The sequence below is a fragment of the Stenella coeruleoalba genome, assembly GCF_951394435.1.
Source record: "Stenella coeruleoalba genome assembly, chromosome: 5".
In the NCBI taxonomy this organism is placed as follows: Eukaryota; Metazoa; Chordata; class Mammalia; order Artiodactyla; family Delphinidae; genus Stenella; species Stenella coeruleoalba.
The window spans coordinates 61,934,282-61,947,529 of record NC_137150.1 but is presented as its reverse complement, the minus strand read 5'-3'; the positions used below and the strand labels follow the sequence as shown (position 1 = coordinate 61,947,529).

General features: G+C 47.0%; 1 protein-coding gene across 1 annotated transcript; it reads right to left on the bottom strand.

Moving 5' to 3' along the window:
- Positions 1–2,778: 2,778 nt before the first annotated feature.
- On the bottom strand, positions 2,779–11,674 carry PSMD2 (proteasome 26S subunit ubiquitin receptor, non-ATPase 2). Its single transcript, XM_079922637.1, has 21 exons — positions 11,497–11,674; positions 10,991–11,047; positions 10,443–10,607; positions 9,192–9,313; positions 8,801–9,025; positions 8,360–8,518; positions 8,062–8,206; positions 7,820–7,880; positions 7,419–7,565; positions 7,142–7,248; positions 6,817–6,944; positions 6,517–6,604; positions 5,582–5,744; positions 5,355–5,456; positions 5,044–5,189; positions 4,722–4,805; positions 4,341–4,509; positions 4,154–4,248; positions 3,798–3,924; positions 3,261–3,379; positions 2,779–3,112 (listed from the first exon to the last, which is right to left on the bottom strand). The coding sequence occupies exons 1-21, from the start codon at positions 11,629–11,631 to the stop codon at positions 2,930–2,932; spliced, it is 2,727 nt and encodes a 908-aa protein (XP_079778763.1). The 5' UTR covers positions 11,632–11,674; the 3' UTR covers positions 2,779–2,929.
- Between the last annotated feature and the right edge of the window lie 1,574 nt (positions 11,675–13,248).

The following is a 13,248-nucleotide window of genomic DNA, read 5'->3' as shown; positions in this document are numbered from 1 at the left end:
TGGGATTCATCCTACATTCCTTCCCATACACGTCTCATCAGACATCAGGTCCTATTGGTGTTTGAATCAAAATCAAGTCCTGTTGATTTTGTCTTTAAAAGCACTTCTGCCCTTCCCCCCTCCCCATTTCTACTGCCATAATTCAGTTCATTTCCATTGCCTGGTCTCCAAGCCTCCATGGTGAGCTTTCTCACCCAGAGATAGCTAGCTGACCATGTCACTTTCCTGCTCTCATTCATTGGTCCCCATAGAGAGACACTGTCAATTTCTTAGCACAACAAAGCTCTTCTAAACCTCATCAGCCTGTGTCTCTTATCTCCTACCACAGTTTCCCATAGCTCTATACACAGCCAAACCAAACTATCCACGGTTTCTGAAAACAAATAGCTTGTCTGCCTCTTGCTTTTCCTACTCCTTTAGCCATATCCTGCCTTCTTTTCCTCTGGATAAACTCATCTTTCTCCAAGAATCAGTTTCCTCAAAAATCTCCCCTCACTTACCCGGGCACTTAGGCCCTATTTCAGTGATCCTAGAATAACTTGTTCACACTCCAGTACAACATAATTATTTTCTTTTTCATCATATAAGCTTTGTGAGGATTTGCTTTTCTATATTTGCATATCCACAAACTAAAATAATGTCCAATGCAGAATAAGTAAGTCTCCATTGATATTTATTGCTGAATGACATTAAATGTGAAAGGTTAAGAGCCACTGTGAAAATTTCTTACTCTAAAGTACAATCACTGACTTGGATAGAGAATTATCCTTTTATTTATGTTTTCCAGCTTACAATCACTTTCTAATTTTGTTTCATGTTTTAAAACTTTATTTAGGTGTGTTATAAACTGCACATGTTTAAAATGTACAGGGAATTCCCTGGCAGTCCAGTGGTTAGGACTCTGTGCTCTCACTGCTGAGGGCCTGGGTTCAATCCCTGGGTGGGGAACTAAGATCCCACAAGCCACGCAGCCAAAAAAAAAAGAAAAAGTACAAGTTGATGAGTTTTGACAGATATATTGAATATCATCACCACCACTACCACAATCAAGATACTGACCAATTCCATCACTCTCAAAAGTTTTCTTCCTTTGGAATCATCTTTGTCTTCACTCTAATCCACAGATAACCACTGATCTGCTGTCACTAGAATTGTATATAAATGAACTGATAGAGTATGTACTCTTCTTTTTTCATTCTTGTACTTTTTTAAAATCTGGATTCTTTCATGCAAAATAATAAATTTGACATTCATTCATGTTGTTATTTGTCACTTTTTTTTTTGCTGCCCTGTGCGGCTTGTGGGATTTTAGTTCCCCCGACCAGGGATTGAACCTGGGCCTTCGGCAGTGAGAGTGCAGAGTCCTAACCACTGGACCGCCAGGGAATTTCCCTTGTGTCACTTTTTATTGTTGAGGAATGTTCCACTGGATGGAAATCACCTTCTAATTTCTTAACATCACCACCATTAGAAATCAGGTAAGACAATTATTATATCCCCAATGTAGAGATAATAGAGGCTTATCACACTGATTTGCTTAAGACAGTTCCCATTAAAGGGGCTTTACAGGTCTGCTGACTCCCAAGTCCAGCATTTCCACCTTTTATACAGGTTTTACACAGGCTGCTAAGTGAGACTAGAGAGAAGACTATGGAGATACTCCATCCAAAGCTGCTGCTTCTCCAGCCTAGCCAAGAGCTTGGACTACTACAGGGTCCACAAGTCTCCTAGGCTACAGAGACTGATTAACAGTGAGAAGGCCATGGGCCTTGGAGTCAGATGGACTTAGATTCCAATCCTGGCTCTACTACTTACTATGTGATCCTGAACAAGTTACTGAACCTCTCTGAACTTTACATTCCTCACCAAAACACAGGGATAATACCTACCTCTCGAAGTTCTTGTGAGGTATGCAGAGCAATTATTCTTTCAACATTTATTGATGACCTATCAGGTGCTTGTCACTATTTGGAGCTTAAATCCACAGTGTTTTCCCAGTAAGTGTTGGATAAATGCTAGCAATTATCTGACAGGGCCACGTGTTCTCCTCCACTGCATCCACAGGGGTCTAGGCCCCCACCGGCAGTATAGCTATACTCATACCAGTCCCACCAGGAAGGAGCACTACAGATCAAGAGTGATTACATTCCAGGAAGGAGGCCATTTCTTTCCCATTGCTCTACTAAGAGGAAGGTCAGGATCAAGCTTTCTTGCACCGTTCCCGCAAGGACAGCCTAGAGGTAGATGTTAACATGATCATATCTCTCAAATAGCAGCCTCCCCAAAAGGACAAGCGGGTCATACGAGGTAAAGATGTTCATTTCATTCAGTAGCACAGAAGTCAAGTTAGGAAGAGTGGAACTAACTCTGCTGCCTCTTAAGAGAAGGGATCCTTAGTCCAAAGTCAGGGAATGATGGGCTTGAGGTGGGTGTGCGTTGGCAGGTGGGAATAGGGGGGATGTTTGGGATCTACAAGCCCCTTGGAAAGTTATTTGTAAAAGTTTAAGTAAAAATTTGTGTACATACATCTCTTAGAAAGAAGATCCATTACATTTATCAGCTTCTCAACAGTTCATGCCTCTAAAGATGAACCACTGTTCTAAGATGATTAGGAAGGAGGGGAGAAGGAAAAGGGGCTTAGTTTTTTCCATTCTTGGCAGCCTCCCTGCTAGCCCAGGCTCAGAGTTGCTACAAACAATACCCTCTCACATCCACTCCCCACCCCAGTCTGGCCTCCAGCCACAATACCCCAGAAAACAGACACAGAGGGACCTTGGGGATAAAGGTCTTTATTCAACAAAGTTATCTCACTCAGTAACAAAAGAACAGGAGGTAACAATTCTCCCAAAGGTTTGGAGCAGTGTCCACCCCTGATGGAAGGAAGCATGACCCGCTGACACAGCTGCAGCTCAGCGCCTCTGGTGGCCACTTAGAGATCATAGTTTGGGTTCTTCCGAAGGATAACAAAACCTTCTAGAATAGGGGTGACGGGAAGGAACTCCTCAGTGGCCAATTCTGCCCGCTCCCCGTGAGCCAGCAATACTGGGGTTGTGTGTGTCTGGAACCCTGTGATGGTCTTGGGCTTGCCGGCCTGGCCCACCACATCCACTGCCTGTGGGATGAGAAGACTGAGATGAAGAGACTCTGGATAGGAGTACAGCAGCAACCCAGTGCCAATTCACGTTTCAGAGAAATGGTACCTCTGCATTCTACAAGCTCTAGAATACAGACTGAGCCCTCCCCTCTGCTCAGCCCCTCACCTGGCCCACGCGGACAGACACTGGTAATGGCCGCAGCTCCTCATCGAATGTGACCAGCATTCGGGGCTGCATGGCAGCCACCAGTCCATATAATACATAGTGTGACTTGCCTAAGATGACTAAGAGCACAAGACAAATATAGTTAGAGGCATGCCTGAATCTTGGGACCCCACTCCAGCCCTGACTCTTTAATCCCTCAGTTATATAGCTGAACCCACAACCCTCCCCTCATACACCCTACTACAAGCTGGAGATACCACCCCCATACTCTGCCTATAGGTTGCGGACTTGATCATCACTTTCCCCCAGTCACTCAGAGGCAAAAACTGGGCTCAGTTCTTCATCTTCAAAAGAAAATCTTTTGGGGTCAGATCAAAAGCGTGGGGGATGAAAGTCTCAACGAGGCCCAATGAACCTCAGGAATCCAGAGCAGCAGAGTTAACTCAGAGTCTTGCTCCTAAATTACCAAGGAGGCCCTGGTAGGGGAGTGGAAAGGGCGCCATATGCCACCATGTAAGATTCCTGACAGAGACTCACTGTTGCGGACATCCAGGAAAGAGACAAGCACGGTGAGCAGCCCAGCCACGGCCACTTGACTCATAAGCTGCCGGTCACTGTGGTAGGGGCAGAGGGTGAGTGTGCCCTTCCCTAAATGGGTCAGGCCCTGGGGAAAAGAAAACAAAACAAAATGGAGTGAAGTGGACGTGGGGAGTCACAAGTCACATCTAAGGAGAAATCACCTAACCCGGCCACACAGAAACCTCACAGCTCGTTCACACCCTCCTTTCCAGGCCAAACTCAAGGTCCCCTTCACGAAGCGTCACATCTCCCTTCCATCACACAGACACTTCCTTTGGCACATTTACTCTAAGGAGAAGAGTTCTATTCTCTACCTGTGCCAAGCGCACCATGAAGAGGTTGTTGGGGTCCTTGGCATGATACTGGGCTAACTGGCGCAGCATCGCAGCCAGACGGGCATTATTGGTACCTGGAAATGTTAAGCATTACAAAGACTTGAAAAAAGGGCCTCAACAACCCTTCCCCCAAGATGCTTACGATCTCTTTCTGACCAATACTCACCACTGCCCACCATGCCCATGGCAAAGATGGAGTTATAGGAAACTTCTGGGTCAGCATCATGAGAGAATTTGCTTAGGGTATCCAAGATGTTGAGTCGTGGATTTGAAACGGAGATTAAGGCCAGTGCTAAAGGCACAGCCCTTCGGAGTGTAGGCTCCCCATATCTCAGCTGGTGATAAAAGAAAATAACAAGGGTATCACAGAAAGCAGAAAAGAATAAGCTCGGTTACACGAACAGATGGATAGACGGGGTCTTAATTTTTGTAGAAAGGGTACAGCAAAAAGACCATTTCTCCACCGACAAAACCCATCAGGGAAATTCCTGGGGAAACCCCAGGCATCAAAACTAATATACTTCAATCTTCTCCATGGGATACTCACCAGGTGGCCAAAGGTTCGTAGAGCCATCTCTGCACCAATCTCCTCCCCCATAGCAATAAGGGCAATCCCCAGCACCGCTACTCCCTGCAATTGAAGAGGCAGCAGAGCCCAATAAGCTCAGGGAACAAAAAACTCACCCCTGACTCAAGTCCCATGTAAGAAGAAAAAGCCATCCTGCGGGGCACACCCTGACCCCTCATGTATGGAACCCAGTCTCATGCTATTTCAATACACAGTGATACCCAGAGACTCTAAAACAAACAAACCCACAGTTATCTTTTCTCAGAGCTTCCCTCAGAGGATGCCCAGCTGCCCACAGAACCTGATGTGCTCCCATGTCAGCAGGGGCTTCCTTCTTGTCCTTGTCCTTCTTTTCCTTTTTGTCTTTGTCTTCCTCCTTTTCCTTGGAGTCAAAGTGTTCGCTGCAAATGTGGAGCAGCTGCTGCACCTTCAGTACATTCCCAGAGCCTGGGGCAGGGTGGTAAGGGAGAGAAAAGGTAGAAATGAGAAGGCACCAAGGAAAAGCTTGCTCTAGGAACAGAAGCTAAAGAATCTAAGGCAATCCAGAATGACTTAAGAAAGGAGGACCAAGAGAGAAGTGAAGAGTCACTGAGGAAGAACAAAGACACAGACCTGCATAGGCACACACATCCACCAGTGTGTTGGCAAAACTGCGGAATGGCTCTGACACAACCTCCAGCGCGGCCAGGATGGCCTCAATGGCCTCTCCCTTCCCTAAAGGAGAGATTCGAGGGGTCAGAGGACATGTACTCCCTTCCAGCACAGCCTGACTCATAAACTCTCCCTGTTGTATCCAGTTACTACCAGTCTTTTGCCCAAATAGAGAGACATCCCCTAACCTAGGTGGTTGAGGCCCAGTCCAAGAGGAAGCCAACGGGCGTAAGTGTCCTTGAGCTCAGTCTCTGACTTCTCCATGATGGTCTGAAGGATAGTGGAAGTGACATCGCCATTGCAGGATCCCACTGCTATCATTCCACAGGCTAGAGCTGTCACACCTGCCACCTAGCAATAGGAAAATCGACATCAAGTTATTAAAATAAGGTGTTAAAATAGTTGTTTACCTATCTTGATTCAAGATAGCCAATTCCTACAGTCCACTGAAACCACATGAGGTAATAACCCCTTTCTGATGGTAGGTCAAAATAACAGTAGCATCAACCATTCACTGAATACTACAGGTCAGCCACTAAGTCAACTCGCTTGCATACTATTAACATTTAATCCTCACAACCCCATGAAACAGGTCCTACTGTTATTCCTCTTTTATTGATGAGAAAAATGATGCCTAAGGAGACTGAGTTACGTGTCCAAGATCACATTGTTTGTAAGCAGAGGTGGCAGGATCTGAACTGAAGCCTATCTGACTAAAACCTATGCTTTTAGCCACCATACTATATTTATCCATCACTAAAATGATTCTGCACAAGTAAGAAAATTTAAAGTTGGCTCATGACTAAAACAGTGTACCCACCCCAAGCTGGGTTAAGTTACTCCCCACTCTAGTCTGGTACTTCCTCATGGATCCCAAGGGCTGGAACTCAATACTAAAATGTTAACTCTTTAGCCTCAATATCTCCTGAGACTTAGAAGCCCAATTCCAAGCAGTTTCACTGAAATGATACATCTCTGTCTCTGTCTCTGTCTCTCTCTCTCTCACACGCACACACACACACACACACACACACACACATTTTTTCACCATTTATCAGAGACCGGCAAGACTCAGAGCACCTTCCCTACTATCTCCCCTAAGTGATCAACAAACTCTACTCACCTCCATACTGGACTTGGAATCTCCCATCACAGGTAGCAGCAGTGTTAGAACATCTTCGCGATTGGAGCCAGCATAGGCCAAGCCAAGCCTGCAAAAGCCAGGGAGAAGCAGTCCCCGACACACATCCAACGATAGGACAAGGAAGAAACAAAAAGAGGATTCGTCATTTCAACAAATAGTCACCCAGAGCCAAATACTCAACAGGCACAGTGGTGCTCTTTGGCAATACAAAGGTGAAAGGGCCTGATTCTGTTTTCACAGAGCTTACAGGCTAAGCACTACCAAAAGGAGAAGCCTTACCCAAAGATGGAACCAAGTCTCATTGTGTTACTGTTGTGGAGGACATAGTCTGAGAGGAGTGCCAGAGCAGGGTCACACTCATTTCGGACACCAGAGTTCACGATGCCACAGGCCAGGAGGGCTCCTGACTGAAAAATGCAAATAGATCCTTCACTCGGGCTACTCTACCTTCCTCACCACAAAGGATGCAACATAGGCCTTATTATAGCACCCGCCTTAACTGGAGTTAAAAACAGGGTAGACCTTACCAGTGAAAGGGAGGTCCTGAGAGGGCCCTAGAACATGGGAGGGGATGTCTGCATTAGTGGGTTGTACCCAGACCAACCTTGATATAGTCCTCAGAAGAGTACAGGTACTTGTCAATCTGGGTAAGGCCACCATCCACATCCCACAGCAGAATCATGCCAAGGGATGCAGCTGCACTCAACATTCCTATACCAAGGAAAAATCTATCAGTCTTAAAATGGCCCTGCCCTGAGAAAACTGTTATAAAGAGCTCTCCAAAGAACTGCCTTGGGGATCTGCCATTATAACACATGAACCTAGGAGAACAACAAGATTGACCAAAATTATACAAAGATAGAGTAGGAACAGAATTATACCATGATCCTTGTTCTTGTAAAGCCATTTGTTGCCATCATCAGTCAGCAGCTTGTCCTGGCCAAAGGCTGCATTCACAAAGCCGTTCACAAAAGAGGAGGCCAGGTTCATGCGGGCAGAGTCCACCTGAGAGCCACTGCCCCCAAACCCTGCAAAGGAGGGAAGGAGGAAATGAAGGTCTAGAGTAGGACAAGAAAAGAACACAGTATGGCAGCTGGTCTCTGATTCTGAGCTGGCCCCTTGGAATCCTCTATCTATAACCCCAACAGTGACCTAGGGAAAAAGTATGTGGGAATTCTGAGCTCTATAGGATTCCTAAGTATGTTGGGCCAAGCCATCACTCTCAATACGAGGGGCATAATTAACAATCCTCCAATCCCCAAACATGGAGATGTTTACTCACTGTTGTTCTCTAGGTGGGTTTTATAGATGTCATCAGGCACCTTGGGTTCCATGATGTCCAGCTGAAGAGAAGTCAGAGGATCACAACTGCTCCCCCAGTCCTCCCCTAGCTGTCCCTTCTGTTACCCCATTGAATGGCAATTCTAACCAAGGAGAGTCTAGTCAGAGGCATAATCAGGGAGGTGAAATGCCAGGTATCATCACAACCAAAAAACCTTGTTGGAAAAGGGCAAAGACTCTCACCTCCCGAGCTAAAGCCAAGAAGTTGCTGTTGAGCTGCACATTGGACATGATCTCTGTCAGGTCCTCATACTCCTCCACATCTTCACTCAGCTCCAAAAACACCCCATGTCGGCCTAGCATGAATGCCATTTGCTTCTGTACAACCCTGTGGGAGAGAGCCATCACATCTGCTCAGCCCCCATCCACTAAGGGCACAGAAAAGCCCTCCAAATCCTAACCAGAAACTACATGTCCCAGCACTTCATGCAAATGTCCCACCCATGAGCTTATCGCTTTGCCAACTTTTTCCTTTACATACACGTCCTTGCAGGAGGTGAAAATATCTTCTACCAGCTCCATGTCATTGAGCATCAATGCCAATCTCAGTGCTTCAGGGAAGCGACTGAACTTTCGGAACACACCCAGGGCACAACGCAGTAGGGCGGAGTTCTCAGGCTCGGGCACGTAATTCACACAACTACAAAGGTAAAAATAATAAAGCTATCAGGCATTCATTTACCCCGTTTAATTCACTTACCCAATACCGAATGCCTACTACATACCAGGAAGGATACTAGTTACTGGGACTACTAAGGAGACATGCCGTCTCTGACCTCAAGAAGTTCACAGATGTTAACAAATTCACTACAGCTTGATTGCGACCTTTGAAGCAGATACTCTTGGAGAATAAAGGAGTCACAGTTGAGAAGAAGTGCTGGGGAGGGCAGGCCTGCCACCATTCCCCACCCTGCTCACTCACCTGGTGAGATAGAGGCAGACCTTTGCATATGCATTCTCATCAATGTCTTTCTCCAGCATATCCACCTGCTCAATTTCCATAAGCAGGTCGCAGGCCTCATGCTCTGCATTGTGGGCCATGTTGTAGGGGACAATCTCCTTCACCAGGGTCAGCAGTGGCTCCCGCTGCGTCTTCTCTGCATCATCCAGCTCCTGCCACTCCTTAGCCACTTCTCCTGCCAGATGCCTACGGACAGGCCCAGACTATTAAGAGGAGCAGTGCTTCATGGGAAGCACTTCCCTGTGGGTCAAGGAATTCACTATCTGGGAAACTCAATACACTGGTACTCCAAGACAGAACTCAGAACTATATCTCAGAACCCCTTCAGATTCCCAAGAAGAAAAGGTCTTACCTGACATACTCATGACCCCATGATGCCAATTCCTCCTGGGAGCCCACTAGACGATATTTGAGGCACTCACGCTCCCCGCTCATGGTCATGGCCAAAACAGAGATGATGTCAGCGGCAAAACGCTATAAAGAAACCAGTCCTTTGAAGTCAAATCCAGGGTAAGGGGAATGTTACATTATGGAATCAAGATCACTGTCACTACCCCCAAAATTAAATGCTAATTATATCACCAGCCTCCATACTAAAAACTTAAAACATGTTATATCAGCTAAGCCTCATAATAATCTTAAGGTTAGTGTTGCAATCTCCCTTCTGAACCAACATGACTGAAGGGTGATAACAAGTGGAGAGTGGAGAAAAATGGAGACTCTGAATTTTATTCCAGTCGTAATAATAAACTATTAAAAGGTTTTAAGCAGAAAAGATTCACACTCTAGAAAAGATCACTATGGCTGCTGCATGAAAGACAAACTGTGTAGGAGGTCACACACAAAAGGAAGAGGGTCAGTTAGGAGGCTGCTGCAGTAGTTCCGGTGAGAACTGAAAACTTGGATTAGGGTTGTGCCAATATGCAGGAAAGTTACTGAACTGGGAATATATTTTAGAGGTAAAACAAATGAAGGTGCATGTGATACAAAGAAAAGAAAAATATTAAGGTTAAAAGTAAGTTAATAATAAATCATGATAATAAAATCCCAAGGTCCAACATAAATGATAGAAACACTGTCGTTTCTGAAGACAATCTTCCTGTCAGCTCTTATGTGACCATTTCGATTACGACGAGCAATGTTTTGTTGTTTTAATTTTTAAATTTAATTTTATTTATTTATTCTTGGTTGCACTGGGTCTCTGTTGCTGCGCATGGGCTTTCTCTAGTTGTGGCGACTCTTTGTTGTGGTGCGTGGGTTTCTCATTGCGGTGGCTTCTCTTGTTGTGGAGCATAGGCTCTAGGCGTGCAGGCTTCAGTAGTTGTGGCACGTGGGCTCTAGGTGCGTGGGCTTCAGTAGTTGTAGCACACGGGCTTAGTTGCTCTGTGGCATGTGAGATCTTCCCGGACCAGGGCTCAAACCCCTGTCCCCTGCATTGGCAGGTGGATTCTTAACCACTGCGCCACCAGGGAAGTCCCGGGCACTGTTCAACTAGCTCAGATCTCAGGTCTATCAGGCTTCCTGAGATTCACCATGAGCCCCATGGTCTAGACGAAAAGGAATTCCTAAACTAGGCCTCCACCAGCTTCTGCAATAGTTTTACCTTATTCTCCCCAGGGGCCATGTTCTCATAGATCTCCTTCAGTTTGCCGTAGTGTGGACGCAGAAATTTGAGAGGCTTGGGCACTGAAGTCATGGAAGTTGTAGAAGAACGAATCTGCCTCCTCAGCTCCTCCAGGGCTGGTCGGTACAGGGACGTGTCCTTCTCCTGATCAGGAGATGTTAGGGCTCAGACAAAAGGAGTCTCATACCTTAAGTCATAATACAGAAGTGTTCAACAACCTCCTAGGAAAGTAACTAACTGTGTCTTATCCATCTGTGATTGCCCAACGCCCTGCACACACACTGCCTGACACAAAAACAAATGTCTCAGGTTAAGAGTTCAAGAACTGCTTCTCCCACGAAACAAAGCTACAAAATCTTTCAATTATCTTTTTTTACTCCCCTCCCTCACAACATGGTTGTAATATGACTCCAAAATACAGTCTCTCTTTCCCTATCTCATATAGCAGTTGTTGCCCCAAGTGGAATAAAGCAAACAAGTGGGAAAGATCCATACATGCACCGGCTTTTGTTAACATCGTGACTCACCCCCAGTCGTTCCACGAGCATCTCCAGTTCATCCTGAAGTTGTTTGTCCTCCTCAGACTGGAGGATTGAGGGAAGAAGCTCATCAAGACAAGGAATCTCAAACACATCCTCCTCCCATTCACCCTGGGGCAGGTGGAGAGTGAGCCTGCCTCCTTAGGAAGGACCAGGTGAGACAAGGAAAGAGAGAGGGAATGGGAAGCCCTGGTGGGAAGGCAGCCTGGCTTCTGGGCCAGGCTTTACTTGAACGCTGTTCTGAAAAACGAGGGTGACAATGACCCGCCCGGGCCCACCTCACGAGTCGGTGGTGAGGACTGGTAGGGGCGGCGGCGGTGACAGCGCGGAATGGAGGATGAGGGGCAGAGAGGCGGGTGCCGGGAGCCCCGAGGGTCGCCCTATCCGCCCTCTCCCGGGCGCGGCGGGGCCGTTGGGAGTCGGGCCCGAGGCCTGCGGAGCCGCCGTGACTCAGCCCGCGGCCTTTTCCGCCGGCTCCCGGGGCCGCGCCTCACCAGCTCCTGCTCTTTGTCCTTGTCTCCGGCATCCCGCCGCTCCTTGCCGCTCGGCTTCTCATCCCCGCCACCGGGGGACGTCGCTGGGGGCTGCTGGGGCTGCAGCGGTGCCTTCTCCCTGCCACCCTCCTCCATCGCCGCCGCCACTGCCGGCCCGCTGCGCGCGCACCGCCCCGTTTCCCAGATGTCCTCGCGCGCGTGGCCCACGGCGCCCCTCCTTCTCCAGAGCCCGCCTGCGACCGGAAACGCCGCGGCAACCCACCCACCCCCGCGGCCTGGGAGTTCCAGCCCTCGGACCTCGCCCTCCGAAACCAAACGGAAACTCTAATTCCCAGCTTCCCGCGTGCCGTAGGCACCTCCCCGGTTCGAACCTGGAGTTTCCTGAACGCCGTCTGGGGTTTGGGGGCACCAGCTGCAGTAGGAGTTGAGCTGGCTGCGAGCCGAGACCGCCCCTCGATTCCGCCAAAGCAGTGTGAATAGTACACCCCAGTGATACCCCCGTTAGCCGCGTGGTGGGACAAACAGAAGAGATTCTTGAAATCCTGGACGCTTGATTGCCGTCTTTGTGAAGTCTGTGTAATCTATGTTTAGTCCCACACTACTGTGGCATATTCACCTCCCCAGCTGAAGAATAGTGCTCTACTATTACCATAAAGATGTGGATACCATCTTAAATCCACCTGCGGAGCCAGATGGAGTAGAAATGAATACATCAAGCCCTATACCCTAATGCGAAGTTCTGGAGCTAAAAACGGGACAAGATAAGGTCTTTGTCCTCAGTGTGTCTTTTGGTCTTCCTCTCCCTCTTATGACTTAGAGGGGATGTGACCGACACTTTATGTCAGGACTTATTTTAAATGATATATATTGTTCGCACAACTTTTTGAGTTTGGGAGGATTGTGTCCATTTTACAGCGGAAATCGTACAGTAAGTAGTAGAATCAGGATATGAATCTCCATCTTTGAGTCTCCCAAGTTCTTGAGTGTTTCAGGCAAACCTCAAAGTTCTTCTGATCGGGCTATGTGTATATATCTAGAAGGTGAGAAAAGAGGAAGTAATTCTTCTCCCTTTCATCTGGTGGGAACACTCACCATTTGGCCTGGAATCTTATTTTATGGGTCCTGAGGCATTAAAGAATGCAGAAAATGTTTGTTTAAAAAAACAAACCACCTGTCACAGCACAGTTAGCATTGAATGAATGTTGTTGGCTAAACATTTGTATAGGTATTGATGTACGGGTCTGATGCCCATTTTAAAACTTGTTGCTCTTTTCCACTCAGTGTTTGGATACTGGGGATGACCTTACACTTGCATCACCGGTGATGGCCCCAGCCCTAGTCTACTGACAGAAATTGGATGGTCCATAGCTGGTGTGCCTACTCTGTTTTCTGGCTTCGAGATGTCCATACTTTGTCATGCTTTCTTCAGTCATCAGTAGAGGTATTTCTCCTAAATCTTTCCTATTTCCACGACTTCTTTCTATCCGATCTCAGATTTTGTCTTTTATACCAGTCACATCCCCACCAGTACCTTAGAGGAGACGGGGTGATGTTGTGGCATAAAGCACAGGCTATTAACAGCTGGTGACTCCAGGTGAAGAGTAAACGAATGTCTGTGTACTATGTTTCAACTTTTTTGTAGGTTTAAAATACAAAGTTGGCAAAGTTTGTAAAATAAAAAGTTTGTAAAATAAAAAGTTGGGGGTGGGTGGGAGAACATAAGCTTTAGAGAGGACAGACCCGGTATTTAAA

Coding starts and splice junctions, on each gene's coding strand:
- PSMD2 (XM_079922637.1), bottom strand. CDS start 11,631: ATGGAGGAGGGTGGCAGGGAGAAGGCACCGCTGCAGCCCCAGCAGCCC. Junction 5,457..5,581: donor ACTGGGCCTCAACCACCTAG/GTTAGGGGATGT, acceptor TCTCTCCTTTAG/GGAAGGGAGAGGCCATTGAG. Junction 4,510..4,721: donor TACGAACCTTTGGCCACCTG/GTGAGTATCCCA, acceptor TTTTATCACCAG/CTGAGATATGGGGAGCCTAC.